The sequence below is a fragment of the Crinia signifera genome, chromosome 8, assembly GCF_055691185.1.
Source record: "Crinia signifera chromosome 8, ASM5569118v1, whole genome shotgun sequence".
In the NCBI taxonomy this organism is placed as follows: domain Eukaryota; kingdom Metazoa; phylum Chordata; class Amphibia; order Anura; family Myobatrachidae; genus Crinia; species Crinia signifera.
In genome coordinates this window covers 39,910,170-39,930,820 of record NC_139224.1, presented here as the reverse complement: position 1 = coordinate 39,930,820, position 20,651 = coordinate 39,910,170, and the positions used below count along the sequence as shown (strand labels likewise).

At 44.7% G+C, this 20,651-nt stretch overlaps 1 protein-coding gene across 18 annotated transcripts in view; it reads right to left on the bottom strand.

Annotated features, from left to right (window-relative positions):
* CACNA1D (calcium voltage-gated channel subunit alpha1 D) overlaps positions 1-20,651 on the bottom strand; it is a 326,871-nt gene that overhangs the window by 127,134 nt on the left and 179,086 nt on the right. For all 18 annotated transcript variants that reach the window (XR_014454326.1, XM_083156204.1, XM_083156201.1 and 15 more), the window contains 5 exons: positions 8,774-8,861; positions 7,904-7,930; positions 5,634-5,794; positions 5,304-5,529; positions 5,013-5,220 (listed from right to left, as the gene is read on the bottom strand). Coding sequence is in view for 17 of the 18 variants with exons in the window: in XM_083156204.1 (XP_083012330.1) it covers positions 5,013-5,220; positions 5,304-5,529; positions 5,634-5,794; positions 7,904-7,930; positions 8,774-8,861 (710 nt within the window). In the remaining variant the exon portion in view is untranslated. The remainder of the gene's footprint in view (positions 1-5,012; positions 5,221-5,303; positions 5,530-5,633; positions 5,795-7,903; positions 7,931-8,773; positions 8,862-20,651) is intronic.

The following is a 20,651-nucleotide window of genomic DNA, read 5'->3' as shown; positions in this document are numbered from 1 at the left end:
TTGGTAACTAAATAGGTGCCCAGAATAAAATATATATCAAACTCAACACAAAAGAGAAATCCCAAAGTGTGTGGGCATTCCCAATTCGTCTTCTTCATCTATTTACATTATGAACAGCTGAAATGACAATCGATTGGGAAATTTCCAGATATGAAGATGCAATCTTTAGATGGAAAAATCTGCCGATCACTGAAATAAATCTGTAATGTGTGGGCAAGTCAAATAGATTGTAGAATCCATTTATCTGGCCAAAAAATCACTGGATTTGGAAATCCATTAATTGTGATTGCTGATGTATGAGGCCCATAAGATTTGCTCTTGTTCCTTCCCACCCTCAAACAATAGTCTGAATATAATAAGGTTATGACGAACATAGAGCTATTATACAAAGTAGAAATCTGGTTTGGGGTACTTGAAATTTATTTTGTTAATGGTGGTAGAAAAGCAAGAAGTCTCCCTATGGCGAGATGAACCACTTTGCTTGACGTCCATTTCCGCCTGCAGCATCTTGTGCTTTTGCCCAACCAGCAATCCACTGGGAGCCACCTGCGCTTTCCTCAGACATCAGCATTCATAGGCCTGTACTGACCAATCAACATAAAGCACTGCGTAAGAGCTAGGAGGTTTGTAAATAAAGGATATTAAATATTTATAATTGGGCCAATCCACTACTGGAGAAAGGGCAGGAAGTACCAACAGAAGGTGAACACAGCAGGGCAAAATGCATCAATAATAGCAGTAAACCAAACTCCTGCAACATTCTCAATTTACTTTTAAAGTCAATAAAAGTAAATGACACAATGGAAATCTATTGTCTTATTTGTGTATGTATAGTTTGATTATACCTTTAAAAGCTCCTATATTCTGTGAAACTATCTTGAATTAAAACCACTTCATTGCCGTATTACAAATTAAGTAGAAGCAAGCTTTGTTTCATTCATCAGATGCCTCTACCAACATGAGAACAGAACACAATGAAAGGGAGACAATCAAGTGTTGCATCACTAAATATAAACCCAGCCATAGTACTATGGATATAAAAAGCAAGCTATTTGGCATTCATGTTCTTTCCCAGATGCCAAATGGTTTAACAAACACACAAAGCAAGAAAGCAATCACAAAAGAAAACCTAATTTGTTGCTACAAAGGTCTTTGATGTGCATTTAGTAAGAATAGATAGCCGTTGGTAAAGAAAAAGGTTTTTTATTGTTGCGGCAATGAATGAAACAATTGCTTCATCCACAAATAAACATGATCTTCTATGTGACGTTTCAATACAAAAACACATAAACAAAATGCAGATTTAAAGGCCCCAGAAGTCTGGGGATGTAGCTAATTTGCAGGCAGTCGGGATCACGGCGTTTCGGAAGCCGATACCAAGACCCTGACTGCCAACATTTCCACCAGTGGACGCACAGGGTCTATTCTCCCTCATGGGGGTCCTCGAACCCCATAGAGGGGCTTTGTTGTGCTCCCCCTGCTGCCAGCATTCCTGACAGCAGGGATCCCGAATGTCCGGAAATCATACTGAACCCCAAGCCTGAACAAATCGGCCATCAGGTGCAAGAAGAGGGTTACTGAGAGTGCCGATGTTCACACGAGTGATCCGATGCTGCAACTTCGGACACAGCAGCGGATCATCCTGTAGCATTAGCATATTTTAGCACATTAGTTGCTCTGTGCTACTGCTCGAAACCACTTAAACATACATAAATGTGTGGGAAGAGGATAGTTACAGGTGCTGCCCTTAATACTGAAAAGCTACATAATCAGCATTGGTTCCAGCATTACACTAGTAAAAGGTAACCCTTTGACCTTATCACTGACTAGAAACAGTGGTTTAATTGCTAGTCAAGGGCCAGCTACTTAGGTGCCGGCCTCCCCGCCTAACACAAAAACAGCTACTTATGCTTCCTTCCCAAGTACCAGGTAACTGATCAGTCACACCCATGTGCTCCACATGTGTACTATGTAGGGAATTATGTGAGGAACTAAACCTGTTAGTCGGCAGACTGCCACAGAGAAAATAAGGGGGGGGAGGTAAGAATAAATGCTGGATGCTTTTCCAACAGGGGAAATAGCAGACCGCCGCCTATTTAATATTGCCGTTGCTGACAGCATTGAAGGCGGATTTCGACAAAACAGATCTGACTTTAAAACTGGTCGGGTCTGTTTTGTCGGAAACGCTGTTTTTCGACAATCCGCGGCCGTTTTCACCAACACGCCCAAATTCTGACACTCAACAGCCAGAACAGTGAATTCTGGCTGTTAAGTTTCTGTTGAGTGGAGCGAAAATGTTCCGGCATTCCAACTGTCAAGATGTTCCGACAGTCGGAATCCCGGGTGTAAACAAACACACTTTGATGACATTAGTACGTGTAGCTATAATAAAGATGAAGAACTAGTTTAGCCATAGTTATCTTATTCATACTTACATAGCGCACTTTTTCTTTCTGTAGTGTGGGAGGTTCGCCAGGGAGGAGCTGGGGCTTGGTGCCGTTTATACATTTTGAAGTAATCTGCAGCATAGCATTGCATGTGACAGGATGATGCAAATCACAGCAAAACGCATCATCACATGCCCATTCACTTCCCTACTCACACTGAAAAAGCTTATTGGAACTACATTGAGTATCCCTTATACAAATATCTGTTATCCAAATAATTCCGAAAACCAGTCTCCAAAATGTACTTTTTCTTTTGCTAAAAACCTACTGGGGACATCTGTAACTGGCACTTCTGGGGACATCTGCAACTGGCACTACTGGGCAGTGGCAGACTGGTCCAGGGTGCCATGTGACCCCCGGGCCACTCTGCCTTCTAGTGTACAGGGCCAGGAAAAGGAGACAGGAGGGAGATGTGCCGCCACCGGGAGAGAGCGGCTATTTCAAAAATTGAACCTGCTCGCGGTCCGGCAGCCAATCTGGTAGCGGTGGCTCTTGATTGGCTGGGGCAAGATTGCAAATAGCACTGTGAACCTGCTCGTCTCTCTCCCGGAGGTGGTGCACGTCTTCCTCCTGATATCTGACACAGCGTTCGCACAGGGGAGCGATGGTTTGGGACTGCACATGCGCATATGCAGTTATGCTCATACGCAGTTATGCACATGTGCAGGCTCCATTTTCAAGCGGGTGCGGTGAATTGATTATTCGCCGGCCTATTCACATGGGGCAGTGCGGGCGGGGGGGAGTGGGGCGGCGTGGATGGGTAGCACCCATGGGAACGCCCAGCGATTCATGGGCGTCCCCATGAAAACGCTGGGTGTACCCATGCTAATGCGCCCATGACATGGGTGCGGGGTGCGGGCAGCTAATGTCAGCGGATGTCAGCTGCCCGCCCTCTTCCCATACAGGGGCGCCGCAGATCTAAGACCCCACAGAGTGGTCTTAGATCTGCAAGCACTAGAAATATCATCCAATGGTCAGCGACCATCGAATGATTTCTGCCCCGCACGCAATCTGCGTATGGATTTAGTTTATGAAAAACATCCATTCGCATGCGTGTGGGGAGATCTGTCCCCTGGTGGGTCTCCGATGGTCACCGGCGTGCCTGGGAACTCGCGCAATGCACTCCTGGGACCGCTGGAGATGCCGGAGATGAAGCTGAAGGCCTGCCGTGGACACCGGGGGGACTAGGTAAGTATAAAAAAGGGTCAGGGGAAAAAAAATAAAAATTCGAACTATTCCAAAAAATAACACGTTTTTCGGAATCATTCGGATAACGGATACCGGACACCGGACACTCAATCTGTACAAGGATTATAGATATTTTTGCGAGTTCATTACCATGGTTGCCAGTAGAGGGCAGAGCTATACTATCCATCACTATCCCTAGGTGATGGTGCCGTTTTAAGTACACAGCACAAAAGGTGAAATAAGCAAAAAGAAAATCACTCTGTATATATTATATATTATACTAATTATAGTATGTATTATTATGTAGATCTGATGAGTAGCCTAAGGAAAAATATTTAGGGGTCCATTCATGAAGCAATGAAAAGAGAGAAGTGTGCCAGTGTAGAAGCTGCCCAAGGCAACCAATCAGCTTTGAGGTAACATTTATCAAATGCATTCCATCAAATTATACGTATCAGCTGATTGGTTGCCATCGGCAGCTTCCCCACTGGCATCCTGGTACTTGTGTATTACAGCGGCGCCCCTCCCATCGCATACCATAAGGTGCTTTCAATGTTAAATGCACCCCCACGCCACCCCCCCACTATAAACGTGAACCCGAAGCGTGGCGAGCGCAGCGAGCCCGCAAGGGGCGGCGGTACGCGTCCTCTGACCTTTTCATACCCCCACTATCCACGTCGGCGTGGAGTTGAGAATAGAAAGTGTGGCGAGCGCAGTGAGCCACCGAGCCCGATACCTTCACAGGTATCCGCGTCCCCTCGCGGGCTTCACAGGTATCCGCGTCCCCTCGCGGATACTATTCTCAACTCCACGCCGACGTCGATAGTGGGGGTATGAAAAGGTCGGAGGACGCGTACAGCCGCCCCTCGCGGGCTCGCTGCGCTCGCCACGCTTCGGGTTCACGTTTATAGTGGGGGGTGGCGTGGGGGTGCATTTAACATTGTAAGCACCCATTTGTGTGCTTAAAAGCACCCTTTAGGGTGCTTATACAATGTTTCATCGCATAGGGGGCAAAAATCGCGTCGCATCGCATGCCATCGGGTGCATGGCATGCGATGCGATAAAAACATTGCGCAATGTACAAGTACCGGCACCCTTTTCAGCCCATTGTAAGCTTTAGTCAAAGTTACAATGTTTTATTCTAACTATCCTATGATATAACTTTTTCATACATCTGATAGAAACCTCATTCAAGAGTATTGATCCAGTTTCCAAGTCAAGAAAACTTAATTAAATTCTAGACATGGCCAACTCATTCCAAGTTTTCAATGTAATTGTTGCCAAATATTGTTCAACAATGCCGGAGCTAACTCTGGCAAGGTGATTCTGTAATTTAATTGCGATGACAGACACGTGACACACACTAATCCACAGTACCTGGAACACCGTTAGGAGAGACTGGGGGAAGTTATCAAACGTGCTTCTTTTTGTCTGTGTTTCGTCAAAGTTAAACTTGCCACCAAAAAGTTGCATCCCAAGCAGGGAGAAGATGATGATGAAGAGGAAAAGCAGGAGCAATAAAGAAGCGATAGACTTCATGGAATTCAGCAATGATGCTACGAGGTTGCTGAGGGAAGCCCAGTGCCTGGCAATCACAGAAGGGAAAAATGAGCAACACATGGTGGACAGGATTCCAGAAAAGACGTGAGGCCGCTGCTGTCTGCTTACCTTGTCACTTTAAAAATCCTTAAGAGCCTAACACATCGAAAGACAGATATTCCCAGAGGTGACATGATCTCCAACTCCACCAAGATGGTTTCTGTGATGCCTCCACATACCACAAAGCAGTCAAAGCGATTGAAGAGTGAGACGAAGTAAGCTTGAAGCCCCAGACTATACATCTTCACCAACATCTCACAGGTGAAACAGGCCAAAAGGACCTTGTTAGCGATATCTGGAACATAGGATTAGAACCTGATTAGAACCTTACAAAACCAACCCCCAAACCCTTAGCACACACGGATTTTAAGAACTAAAGCGTAAGTGAAATGCACGTACCTTGTATTTGTGTCAACCAGTTAGGCTGTTCGTAGTGCTCAGATGAGATGGTTAAAGTATTGAGAAAGACTAATATAATAACCAGCCAGTAAAAGGAAACAGATTTTACAGCAGCCCTGCACCTTCTTCGGTTGAAGCGGTTCCATCGACGCCAGCGTCGACTGGTGAGGAGACCAAAAGAAGTAGATAGATTTGTTTTGGTCATTGAAGCAACTTTAAAATGCAGCAAAATTCACAGCGCTATATAAGAAACTGTTAATAAATAATGAAATAAGCGTAAACTGTGGCTGTGGCTGTGTCTCCAATAGTGTCCACAGTCGGAATATAGGGAGTAATAATTTTCCAATGCTAGTGTCAGCCTTCCCCCTGCACTCCAGCATGCCACGGAGAGTAGAAGGGCTGGGACGCCCATTGTCCGTGGACTGTGGAACTGCATTGCTTGCTACAAATTATGGGCTGTTCAATGTTTCCATTTCAAATTAGTGTAACCATGGCCTCTGTGACTATGGATATGCTTTTGGGATAACAGCCGTGTTCACACTACCATACCACGCCCATGACACGCAGTTTTCTTGAAACACCAGCGGTAACTGTGTACAGTCAGGGAACTGAATGCACAGTAGGGGTATGCTTGGCTTTTTGAGCATGTGCAGTAGCAAATAATCACTCAACTGCGTGAATATCGGCATTGTGTCCTCCTCTGAATCAGGCCCAAAATGTTTTACTTCACTTGTGTAGAATAGAGAAGAATTTGTTTAGTAAGTAACATTAATTCTATCATACTTGCCTACTTTGGAAAGCTAGTTTCAGGGAGATTATAGTTGGTAGCAGAATTCTGGATGCTTTGCATAAACATCTATTCATAGCCAGAACTGGTGGGTGCGAACGGGACGGCAAACTAGCAGTTCGCCGTGCCCGCACGCACCCAGCATATGCGTATGAGCATCAGTAAAACACTGTTCCCCGTGTGAACGCGCGGCGGAGCGAATGAACCAGAATCAGGGGCTAAATCTCAGCAATTAGACTTTTATCTCTACAAAACCTACTTATCAATAATAATTATCCATTAAAATGTCTCCACAGTGGCTCCCCGGGCCAGTATCAAGGGATATGCACACATGTGATATGGCCTGTACTAGTTTTGTAAAGAATATGTGAATAAATAATAAAAAACAAATAAAAAATATAACAAAAATGTAATTCTATTTAAAAAGCTGTTGGTAACTTACATAGTGTTTTTTTTTCTAAAAAAATAAAAAGGTTCATTGTAAAATCGGCATATTGCATATTGACAGAGTTATACCTGCTGTCACCGGCTCTGAGTATTTGATTTACAAAGTGAAGCTCTCAGCCCTCTCCAGAGCTGTACAGTAACTAGACATTGTTAGTGCCCTAGGCAGCACTTGCTATGGTTATGGGTTTGGGCCCCTGTGGCCCCAGCATTTTAAAATGTGTTTGTTAAATAAATGTTACTGCCGCCCAATCGCAAACAGGGTTTTAATGGTTTCAATATACAACTGCGTCAAAGCAATAATAAATGTTCTAAAGGTAAAAAGAAAAGTCAGTAAGTATTTCCTTGTCCACTGATTTGGCATCATCTGTTATGTGTGCGCCTTTCTTATGCTATCACTTTCATTTTTAGTATGAAGGTACAATAAGGGGGTTATTCTGGTTGATTCGCAAGGCTGCGAGTCCACCAAACCCCACCCGGCGAATGAACGCCCCCCGCCCCCCCCCCCCCCCCTGAAGTGCGGGTTCACCCACACAGGCTGCGAATGGATGTTTTGCATAAACATCCATTCGTATGCCTCGGGTAACCGCCCACATCTTTCGATGGTCAGCGACCATCAAAAGATCTGGTGCGTGCACGCATATAAAAGTGACTTTTAAGTCACTTACATATGCGTGCGCGCTGGCACGGATATGGGCGGGCAGCTGACAACCGGTGATGTCTGCTGCCAGCCCCCTGCACCCACGTCACCGCCTCATTACCATGAGAACGCCCAGCATTCCCATATGGTAATGGGGCAGCCCGGCGCCCCCGCCCTTCTCCGCCCCCCTGCACGCCGTCATGGGTACGTGCACCCGATGTATGCACCCTAGGTCTGCACATGCGCAGAAACGCGCCTGCGCATGCGCAGATGCGCAACATCGGTCCTCTATGCGAATGTACAGAGGACCAAAAGAATGTGAATAACCCCCTAAGTATCCCAGCATGAAGCAAGACAATGAGCCCATATATACATTTACATACATACATACATACATACCTGATTTTAGACTTGGAAATGGACTGACTGAAACAAAAGAAAGGCAGAGTATAAGTAAATATTAGTAATTCTCTTTGTCGGCACAGTTGCCATGAAGGTTATCATCACTGCTGTATAGCATTGAGGTCTTGGGTTCAATTCCCACCAAGGCTCTGTGTGGAGTTAATGTGTTCTCCCAATGTTTAAGTGTGTTTCATACATGTGCTCTGGATTCCTCCCACAACACAAAATGCTACAGGTAGGTTAACATATATACATAAGCGATGAGCAATGGGTGGATGGCTTTCCATAGCCTCCTGTTATGGAAAGCCCTCCACCCCCAGGAAAATCTCTTAGACAGGCGAAAGTCGCTCAGTGTGTATGCACTGAGTGATTTTCAGCCCGGCGATTTTCTCCAAGCTCCACAGGGACATGGACGAATGAGAATAAGCAAATCTCTGTACAGCTCTGCAGAATGTGTGCCCGATCTGTGAATAAATATGTTTGCACACAAAAACCATATGCCACAATTACAGTAATCAGCTCTCGAGATATATCAAAGTAATATTCAAAATCGAACCTCGACATGTTGGGTGGTATATAAAAAAGGCAGTTAATTGTCTAGCTGCTTTCAGGTCTCGCTGGAGACGGCCCTAATTATTTGTCCCTTTTTTTTAGATCAATACTGTACAAATTAAGCATGTCCCGTGGAGAGAACCATATTACTATTAGTTTATATTGATAAGGTGCCACAAGGATTTAGCAGAAGATTATCTGGGTACACGGTGAACAACTCAGAAAGAGACATACATGCTGAAAGGTGTGAGGGTCCTGCTTGTGAAAATTATACATTTGATCCTTTTTGTCTGTAGGATCCAAAACAGAGCTTACCACATACTACCGCAACATCCGCCACTATCTCCATCTGCTCCGGCATTTTCTGTATTCACCGACTCGGTTTCGCTGGTCGGCATGCTGGCTATAAAGTGAGAAATATGGTTTTAATTATCAGTAAATTTTGCAGCATTTATTTCTCCTCCCTGAGAACGTTTTCACAGCACGACCTGATATACAGCAGCTATTGCATTAACAACTGAATATATAGGAAATTAAAATGAATAATGTTATGTATTTTGTATTGTTTTGTGGATCAACCGCCTAGTTTATTGGGCCAATATCGTAGATGGCAACAATAACATTTTTGTTTTTTATTGTTTTTGCTCTAAAAAATTCTGAAATGTAATAGCATTGTTTTCATGAGCTCATTTTTAGCTACCGGTATCGTCCCGCAGAGCATAAATGTGCTCAAATGTTTGCTCATATTGGTTCTTGGCTTCCGCCGACAACATAAACGTAATAGTAAATAGTTTCCATGTAAAATTGTCAATGTCTTTGACTATATAAAGCACTACACATCACACAAAACAGCATAAATACTTCCCCAAGAACAAACCACACACACACACATATTGGGGGTTATTCTGGTCATCGCGCTCGCATGCGAAGTGCGATGATCTTTAAATGCGCATGCACATTTCTGCACATGTGCATGCACTGGGTGCGTACGGCCATGGCGAACAGAGTGTTCGCCGGGCGCACGCACGTACCCAAGAAGGGCTGCTGGCTGGGGGATTCGCCCATGTGAACGCCCAGAGTTTCATGGGTGTTCCCATGAAAACGCTGGACGTTTCCATGCAAATTGCCCGATGGCGTGGGTGCGGGGGTGGGGGGGTGTGTAGCTGACATCACTGGAAGTCTCTTACCCAAGCCTGCGGGTGGGCAGCAGGCTGGGGGATACGCCCATTGGAACTCCCAGCTTTTCATGGGTGTTCCAATGAAAACAGTGTGCGCTTCCATGCAAATCGGCCGATAACACGGGTGCAGGGGGCGCGTAGTTGACATCACCGGATGTCAGCTGTCCTCCCTGTTCCTGTCGAGGGTGCACGCATATATAAGGGACCTGAGAGTCACTTAGATATGCGTGTGAGCACTACATCATTCGATGGTCGGTGACCATCGAATGATGTGGGGCTCGCCCCATAGGCTGCGAATGGATGTTTTGCCAAAACATCCGTTTGCAGCCATGTGCGGGCAACCCGGTGTGCGAGGGGGGGGGGGGGGGGGGGTGTTTAGTCCACACGCAACGCAGCGAAATTCGCAACATTGTATGTGGATCAGAATAAGGTCCATTGTACACTGTAATAAACCATAACGGAATTAGTTATAACGGAAATATATAGCACTTTCTTACCTTTCCTGGGATTTCAAAACAGTTCAGCTTATTGGGGAAATCGTGTTAGTTTTACAACCTGTTGTTAGTATGTTTGAGAAAGTCAATTTCCTTCAAGTCAGTGACTTGAAATGATTATATCGCAGCCACTCCACTCACCATCGGTTATAGTCTCAACACAAGTGTGCAATCAAATATATAAGGTAAGCATTACCGGTCATTACCTCGAATACAAACGTTTGCTTGCCAACTTCGGGGTCCATCCTATTAGATACGAAGGGTGCGAAGTGCCATTCCTGTGCCAACGCTGAAAACTGAACCCGAATTAAGCCAAACTCGCATCCTTCACTGGCCCGAATTCGCTTAAAATTGCTCGCACCCCTATGAAGGTGTGAGCACTTTTAAGCGAATTTAGCCCGCCGTAAAGTGCGCCCAGTGCCGTGATGATTCGCAATCGCAATTCATCCGCACGGAACAGGATCGACCCCTTTGACACCAATTTTGTCAAATTCACTTGGCACTAAAAGGTAAGCGGTGTTATACAGCTATAAATGTGTTTGCAGCAGATGTTGGTACCGCTTTCTGATTTTATTTATTCTTTGTATAAACCAAGGGGCTGATACAGAGTTGAAAATGCACCTGTTGGCGATGTGTGTCTTGCTGGTCTTCACACTGCGAATGCTCCAAAACTTGGTGTAATCAGGTTCAAGCGATACACAGTTATACACATTTCATCTACATACTTCTTTCTCAGCCTCGGCCCATGTGTGCATTCAGCTCTGCCTTGGCCCATGTGTACATTCAGCTCTGCCTTGGCCCATGTGTACATTCAGCTCTGCCTCGGCCCATGTGTACATTCAGCTCTGCCTCGGCCCATGTGTGCATTCAGCTCTGCCTTGGCCCATGTGTACATTCAGCTCTGCCTCGGCCCATGTGTACATTCAGCTCTGCCTCGGCACATGTGCACATTCAGCTCTGCCTCGACCCATGTGTATATTTAGCTCTGCCTCGGCCCATGTGTACATTTAGCTCAGCCTCTGCACATGTGTACATTCAGCTCTGTCTCGGCCCATGTGTACATTCAGCTCAGCCTCGGCACATGTGTACATTCAGCTCTGCCTTGACCCATGTGTACATTCAGCTCTGCCTCGGCCCATATGTATATTCAGCTCTGCATCAGCCCATGTGTACATTCAGCTTTGCCTCGGCCCATATGTATATTCAGCTCTGCATCAGCCCATGTGTACATTCAGCTCTGCCTCAGTCCATGTGTACATTCAGCTCTGCCTCAGCCCATGTGTACATTCAGCTTTGCCTCGACCCATGTGTACATTCAGCTCTGCCTCAGCCCATGTGTACATTTAGCTCTGACTCAGCCCATGTGTAAATTTAGCTCTGCCTCAGCCCATGTGTACATTTAGCTCTGCCTCAGCCCATGTGTCCTGTACATTTTCAGCTAGGCCTCGGCCCAAGTGTACATTCAGTACTGCTTCGGCATACAGTATGTGTGCATTCAGCTCTGCCTCGGCCCATGTGTACATTCAGCTCTGCCTCGGCCCATGTGTACATTCAGCTCTGCCTTGACCCATGTGTACATTTAGCTCAGCCTCTGCACATGTGTACATTCAGCTCTGCCTCGGCCCATGTGTACATTCAGCTCAGCCTCGGCACATGTGTACATTCAGCTCTGCCTTGACCCATGTGTACATTCAGCTCTGCCTCGGCCCATGTGTACATTCAGCTCTGCCTCGGCCCATGTGTGCATTCAGCTCTGCCTTGGCCCATGTGTACATTCAGCTCTGCCTCGGCCCATGTGTACATTCAGCTCAGCCTCGGCACATGTGTACATTCAGCTCTGCCTTGACCCATGTGTACATTCAGCTCTGCCTCAGTACATGCATACTATATGCTAGGCCTTGGCTCGTGTGTACATTCAGCTCTGCCTCGGCCCATGTGTACATTTAGCTCAGCCTCTGCACATGTGTATATTCAGCTCTGTCTCGGCCCATGTGTACATTCAGCTCAGCCTCGGCACATGTGTACATTTAGCTCTGCCTTGACCCATGTGTACATTCAGCTCTGCCTCGGCCCATATGTATATTCAGCTCTGCATCAGCCCATGTGTACATTCAGCTTTGCCTCGGCCCATATGTATATTCAGCTCTGCATCAGCCCATGTGTACATTCAGCTCTGCCTCAGTCCATGTGTACATTCAGCTCTGCCTCAGCCCATGTGTACATTCAGCTTTGCCTCGACCCATGTGTACATTCAGCTCTGCCTCAGCCCATGTGTACATTAAGCTCTGACTCAGCCCATGTGTAAATGTAGCTCTGCCTCAGCCCATGTGTACATTTAGCTCTGCCTCAGCCCATGTGTCCTGTACATTTTCAGCTAGGCCTCGGCCCAAGTGTACATTCAGTACTGCTTCGGCATACAGTATGTGTGCATTCAGCTCTGCCTCGGCCCATGTGTACATTCAGCTCTGCCTCGGCCCATGTGTACATTCAGCTCTGCCTTGACCCATGTGTACATTTAGCTCAGCCTCTGCACATGTGTACATTCAGCTCTGCCTCGGCCCATGTGTACATTCAGCTCAGCCTCGGCACATGTGTACATTCAGCTCTGCCTTGACCCATGTGTACATTCAGCTCTGCCTCGGCCCATGTGTACATTCAGCTCTGCCTCGGCCCATGTGTGCATTCAGCTCTGCCTTGGCCCATGTGTACATTCAGCTCTGCCTCGGCCCATGTGTACATTCAGCTCTGCCTCGGCACATGTGCACATTCAGCTCTGCCTCGGCCCATGTGTACATTTAGCTCTGCCTCGGCCCATGTGTACATTTAGCTCAGCCTCTGCACATGTGTACATTCAGCTCTGCCTCGGCCCATGTGTACATTCAGCTCAGCCTCGGCACATGTGTACATTCAGCTCTGCCTTGACCCATGTGTACATTCAGCTCTGCCTCGGCCCATATGTATATTCAGCTCTGCATCAGCCCATGTGTACATTCAGTTCTGCCTCGGCCCATATGTATATTCAGCTCTGCATCAGCCCATGTGTACATTCAGCTCTGCCTCAGTCCATGTGTACATTCAGCTCTGCCTCAGCCCATGTGTACATTCAGCTTTGCCTCGACCCATGTGTACATTCAGCTCTGCCTCGGCACATGTGTACATTCAGCTCTGCCTTGACCCATGTGTACATTCAGCTCTGCCTCGGCCCATATGTATATTCAGCTCTGCATCAGCCCATGTGTACATTCAGCTCTGCCTCAGTCCATGTGTACATTCAGCTCTGCCTCAGCCCATGTGTACATTCAGCTTTGCCTCGACCCATGTGTACATTCAGCTCTGCCTCGGCCCATGTGTACATTCAGCTCAGCCTCGGCACATGTGTACATTCAGCTCTGCCTTGACCCATGTGTACATTCAGCTCTGCCTCGGCCCATGTGTACATTCAGTTCTGCCTCAGTACATGCATAGTATATGCTAGGCCTTGGCTCGTGTGTACATTCAGCTCTGCCTCGGCCCATATGTAAATTCAGCTCTGCCTCGGCCCATGTGTACATTCAGTTCTGCCTCAGTACATGCATACTATTAGCTAGGCCTCAGCCCATGTGTACATTCAGCTCTGCCTTGGCCCCTTGCTGCTACCTACTACATTTGTAGATTACATAAAACACAAACCTATTCTGTGTGTAACAATTTCAACATAAGTTGACATTAAACTCAAAAGGATTGAATGGAAAAAAAGAAAAAAATCTTAATGATGCCTTTTCATTGAAACCAAATACGACCTTGTTCTGATTCTGAACAAGTGACACTTATAATTTACTGTACAGCTTGCAGGATTAGGGGTTTTTACAGACTTAAGGGGAAAATAATACTGTTTTAGTAAGCCTATTTGGCAGCATCACTGGCAGCTGAAGCCATGTCATACATTCCCTATAAGACAAGTTTCAGCTCATGGAGGAGACAGAAAAAGAAACTGTGCCGGTAAGAAAGTTCAGAACACTGGGAAGACAAGACCCCAGCTTCTGTCACGATTATTACTTTATAGACATCAATTCTTTCCAGCCTGGAAGGAAGTTGCCTATGTTATAAGGACGCTGCCTATAATGGAAGGACGCTGTCTATGTGTTGGAAGGACGATGAATATGTTGGAAGGACAATGTCTATGTGGTAGAAAGACGCTGCCTACATTGGAAGGTTGCTGCCTATTCTGGAAGGATTTTGCCTATGTTGGAAGGTACTGCCTATTCTGGAAGGACACTGCCTATTTTTGGAAGCACACTGCCTATTCTGGAAGGACACTGCCTATTCTAGAAGGACACTGCTTATATTGGAAGAACACTGCCTATGTTGGAAAGATGCTGTCTATGTTGGAAGAATGTTGCCAATTCTGGAAGGTTGGTGCCTATTCTGGAAGGATGCTGCCTATTCTGAAAGGATGCTGCCTATTATTGGAAAGATACTGCCTATTCTGGAAGGGCAATGCCTATTCTGGAAGGACGCTGCTTATATTGAAAGGACACTGCCTACAGTATGTTGGAAAGACGCTGCCTTTTTTTTAAAATATAAATTCTTTATTATTTTTTCTTTAAAGAAAAGATTCACATACATACAGTTGAACGATTCTGACATTATTTCACATATATACACATATCTGTCGATGTTCCTATTTCCATCAGATCATTCAACGCTGCCTTTTAGTGACAGATGTTGCATGTGTTGGAAGGATGCCACCAATTCTGAAAGGATGTACTTATATTGGAAAGATGTTGCCTATGTAGGAAGGACACTGCCTATTTTGGAAAAATGCTGCCTTTGTGTGAAAGACGCTGCCTTTGAGTGAAAGATGCTGCCTATGTTGGAAGGATGCCACCAATTCTGGAAGGTTGGTGCCTATTCTTGAAGGACGCTGCTCATATTTAAAGGACACTGCCTACAGTATGTTGGAAAGACGTTGCCTTTTAGTGACAGAAGTTGCCTGTGTTGTTAGAACGCTGCCGATTCTGAAAGGATGTACTTATATTGGAAAGATGTTGCCTATGTAGGAAGGACATTACTATTATTGGAAGCACACTGCCTATTCTGAAAGGACACTGCCTATTCTAGAAGGACACTGCTTATATTGTGAGAACACTGCCTATGTTGGATGCTGACTTTGAGTGAAAGATGCTGCTTATGTTGGAAGGACGTTGCGAATTCTGGAAGGTTGGTGTCTATTCTTGAAGGGCGCTGCTTATATTGAAAGGACACTGCCTACAGTATGTTGGAAAGACGCTGCCTTTTAGTGACAGATGTTGCCTGTGTTGGAAGGACGCTGCCTATTCTGAAAGGATGTACTTATATTGGAAAGATGTTGCCTATGTAGGAAGGACACTGCCTATTCTGGAAAGACGCTACATATTTTGGAAGGATGCTCCCTTTTTTTAAAGAATTTTTTTTATTATTATTTTCAATAAACAGAAATACAATAAAATGGGTAACATAATCCTTACTGGTGGTGCTGACATTTTAAAAAAACCTCCAAAATGCATATTTTGTGTGTAGTAAACTTTGTTTTAAATTTCAAATTAAGTAAATAAATATAAAATAAATACACAGTGCAGCTTGGTAGATAAAACATGCAATGTTTATTATTATTATTATTATTATTATTATTATTATTATTATTATTATTAATAATAAGTATTAAGTGTGTTTTTTATAGCAAATAAACAATAAAAACCCTCAGGTAATAATTGCATGCACTCCAAATATTGCAAATAAACAGACTGCTGTTATCAAAATGATAGAGATGGACCTGCAGTATTAGGTTAGGTATAAGTGTATACAGGTCCAAATGGTTGTCCGATGAATGTATCACGCTGAAACACCTGGAGCTCATTACTGGACCCCTGGACCATCTCCAGGTAACATCTGGAAAGCATCATTCAGTGGACAAGGACATAAATGTTTGTTTTCTCCATTGTTTGGACTATTGCGAGGACTTCTTGCTAAATGAGACCCTGGAATGACTTTTACATGAATGGGGGTAGGGTTTGTACCTGTACCACAGGCTCATAATCATACCAGAACTGTTGACATACATTTATTCCACTCTGTTAACACAATCATGGGTGCTCACTGATTTAGCAGTATAAGTATTATCATTACTGCACTGTCCATACTATCAGACAACCATTTTGGGTACTTATGTAGTATCTGGGCGTCCGATTTTTTGATTGTATGCCTTAAGTTAAGGCATACAATCAGATGCGATGCGATGCGATATCGCATCGCATCGCATCGCATACGACCATATCGCATGCGATGCGATGACCCGATTTTTCCATAGGATTCAATGTTAAAATGGACTGAGTCCATTTTAACATGGAATTCAATGGGAAAAAGGGGCCCTTTTCATACCCCTACTATCCCAGTGGGCATGGAGTTGGATATAAACCTGTGGCGAGCGTAGCGAGCCACCGAGCCCGAAGCGTGGCGAGCCTAGCGAGCCCCGCGAGGGGACACAGAATACCGTCCGCTCGCCACGCTTCGGGCTCGGTGGCTCGCTACGCTCGCCACAGGTTTGTATCCAACTCCATGCCCACTTGGATAGTAGGGGTATGAAAAGGACCCCTTTTTCCCATTGAATTCTATGTTAAAATGGACTCAGACCATTTTAACATTGAATCCTATGGAAAAATCGGGTCCATCGCATCGCATCCGATTTGGTCGCATGCGATGCGATGTGCCCGATCCGACCCAATTTCTAAATCGGGCGCCCAGATACTACATAAGTACCCCATTTTGTCCTGTATGCAATTTCACCTAGCCTAAAACTGTAGGTCCATATTTACACTACATTCTGTTTATTTGCCATGTTTGAGTGCAAGCAATTATTCCCAGAGATTTGTTATTACTTAATTGGTGTCGGAAACACATTTTAATATTTATTATTAAACACTGCTTTTTATTTTTATCTACCAAGCCGCATTACACATTTATTTTCATCTTTATTTTTATTTATGTCTTTAAAGTGCATTCAGATGGATCTGTTCTCTGTTCTCTGTTTGCATGTACTTGGTATTCAGAGACTGACACGCTCCTCTGAATAGCAGCTGAGTGACAAGCGCGCCACGACACATTTGTTTGCTGTTGTGACTTCAATTGTCTGGAAGCCGGCGATGTTGTGTGACTAATACAAAGGATGTTAATAATAAATCATTACTCCGCCAATTTTACTATAATAGATTTGTAAGGTATAATTTGGGTTACAAATGGGGAACAGTTACACAAATAAGGGCAGTATTGTAATAGGTAGTGTAAGGCCTGGTACACACCAGAACGATCCTGATTGTTAGTAAATCGTTAGCAGATTGTGTGATGGTCACACGATCTGTTGGAGCACACAATCTGCTAACGATCTGCATCCAATCTGATCCCAATCCGATCTGAGTCTGTATCCAGTTGAATGGATCTTTTACAGATCCTCACTGCAGCAGGTAGGATCTGTAAAACGACCAAACGACAGCGGGGACGCGCATCGGATTGGAATCGGATCGGAATTGGACCTAAACATGCCCAATCTACATACAATCTGCATCCAATTGGTCGGAATTGGATCCAGATTGATGGAATTGAGCCCTAATCGTTCTGGTGTGTACCCCCCCTAACTGATAAACTAATAAAATCATACCTCCTAACCATCCCGATAATCGCGGGAACATCCTGGTTTTCGGGGATGTTCCCGCGTCCCTCCCGCCACTGGCAGTGTCCTGCGGCGCGGGGGGGACAGTTGGGAGTCCCCCGTTAGTTGCTGGTGAGCGAAAAATAGAGGCTGTGCACATGCGCCATGCCCCCACAGCGTAAAACAGGGCGTGGCGCCCTCCCGTGGCAAGCCAGGCCCCCTAATTTTGCCTTTGGCGAGCGCAAGTGTCCCTCCTCGGATAAACTAGAAGTTGGGAGGTATGTAAAATGGTCCTGGGCAGAGAGCACCACAGAAGCTGATAAAAGGTAAGGCAGGTATTTTTGCTAACAAGCAAAAAAAAACAGTTTGATTTTGCAGTGTAAATGATTGCCGCTTTAAAAAAATCCTGGAGATTTCTTACCAAATCTCTCACTTTCTGAATCTCTCATCCTATTAAATTTCCCCTTACTGTCTGTGCCAACTAGTCTCCTGAGAGAACGAGACCCCTTGCTTCTAAGACAGAAATATCTTCTTCTTGCAAGTTGCTTGAATAAACTAATTAAAATGTCCCAGCTCACATTACTTTAACATCTCTCATTCTAAATGGGACCTATTCCACCATTTACATCAGGCACATATTTGGAGTGAGGCTGCTGTAGCCTAGGGAATGATAGAGATAGACAGGAAGTGACCGATTTACTGTGACCTATACTCTAGCGGTTGAGGCTAGAACCACTTCTGTTCTGTGAGTTTTCCCATCATGCACTGGGTCCACATATATCTGGAGGGGGACTATAAATCTGTGGTGAGCAAAGAGAGTTGAAATAAAATAAAATAACATACACCTATGTAAAATAAAAATAAAATAAAAACCAGAGGGGTAGATGTCCAAACTTTCAAGCGTTCCCTGAAATCTCACCTCTTCAGGCAAGCTTATCAAATTTAGGAACCACCCACATAACCTTCAGAGGCACTATTATATAGCTTCCCTTCTGGACTTGCAACTTGGTGGGACTGCTATGCTATTACTGGTGCCTATCCTTATGTTTCCCTCCTATTTCCCTATAGATTGTAAGCTTGCAGCAGGGCCCTCCAACCTCTATGTCTATGTCAACCTCTATGTCTGTTTTACCCAGTTTGTTCTTTCAGTGTTGTTATCAGTTTTAAAGCGCAATGGAATCTGCTGCTCTATATAAGTAACTGTAAATAAATAAATAAATGTATGAAACAGTGATAAGGGAGGAGAAGTGATAAAGTGCCTGATGCTTTATCACTGGCCAATCAGCTCCTGACTTTTAAGTTACAGGCTGGGTTTAAAAATAGACAGCTAAGACCTGATTGGCCGGTGAAAAAGTACCAGGCACTTTACAACTTCTCCTCCCTTATCACTGCTTCATACATCTACCCCACTGTAAGGGCATCTAACTACTTCCGCCCTCACCTAACGTCACATCCTACCCACAAAACAGAAGTGGATCTAGACAAAACCTCTAATAGGCTCCTTCTATATTAGTCAGAGCAATAAAGTTAGAGAAGACCTAGGGGTGCAGTATATTAATGAAAGATTGACTTTCATCAATTTCAAATCAATGAAAATATTTTCAAATCTATGTTGTGTTTCCTGTGCTTATACACATTTGTACTTCCATTTATATAGTCAACATCGGATCGGAATCGGATGCAGATTGCAAGGGTTTTAACCCTTGCAATCCTGATCTGATTCCGATGCGCGTTCACGTATCGCAAGGCAGAAAGTCTTGTCTGCCATGACTATATAGTGCAAATCTGCACTAAATAGTCAGACTTGTATGCAAATCGGATGTGCCTTCAGATACTATCCACGATCCGATCTGATCGGATCGTGGATAGTATCTCAAGGCACATCTGACCGTGTGTACACACCATTAGACTGATTTTCTTCTATTTGAATTTGTTTTAAAAAAAAAACGCTTAACATTAATGTTTTGTATACATTCCATTGCATTAAACCAACAAAAACACACAAGGTAGTAAATCTGGCTTCTACAGCATCACACAAACCCTGCAAACCCTACACTGTGTGTAGACAACACTATTTAACACAGTCAGATAGAATGTACACAGAAAGGTAATGGACTATAGCGCATTGTGGAAATGTAGCATAGAAACTCACATTGAAACAGAATAGTGTTCTCACTCATGTTGTGATTATTGTATCAGAATTGTAACAAAACTTAGCAAAAGCTGTATTAACAAGCAGCGACGGCTCTGAATGTACAGTACCCAGAATATATGGGGTCAGCAGCATAAAATAAATATCTAAAGAAAGTGAATAGAAAGGGGGAATTGCACCAAATAGTGATCAATTGGGAACACCCAGACATATAAACTATAGATCAGGCATGTCCAAACTATGGCCCTCCAGCTGTTGTGAAACTACAAGTCCCATCATGCCTTGCCACAGTTTTTCTATCAGGGATTGCTAAAACTATCGCAAGACTTGCTGGGATATGTAGTTTCACAACAGCTGGAGGGCCACAGTTTGGACATGCCTGCTATAGATATTGGTCCTTATTCTGGTTGAGTCCCCCAGATGCCACCCACTGGTCCACCTGACCCCACCCTTGCACGGCGTGCTCGCCCACATGGCTGAAAATGGATGTTTAACATAAACATCCATTCACAGGCCAGGGGGAAACACCCAAATTATTTGATTGTCGCCAACCATCGAATGATGTGGAAGGTGCACACAAGTGACTCTCCGGTTAATTCTATTTGCATGCACCCTCGACAGGAACTGGGCGGGCAGCTGACATTTTGCTGCTTTAGCAGGTACATTTTTTCAAAAGCTGCAGCTAAAGCAGCGAAACGCGTTAGTAACA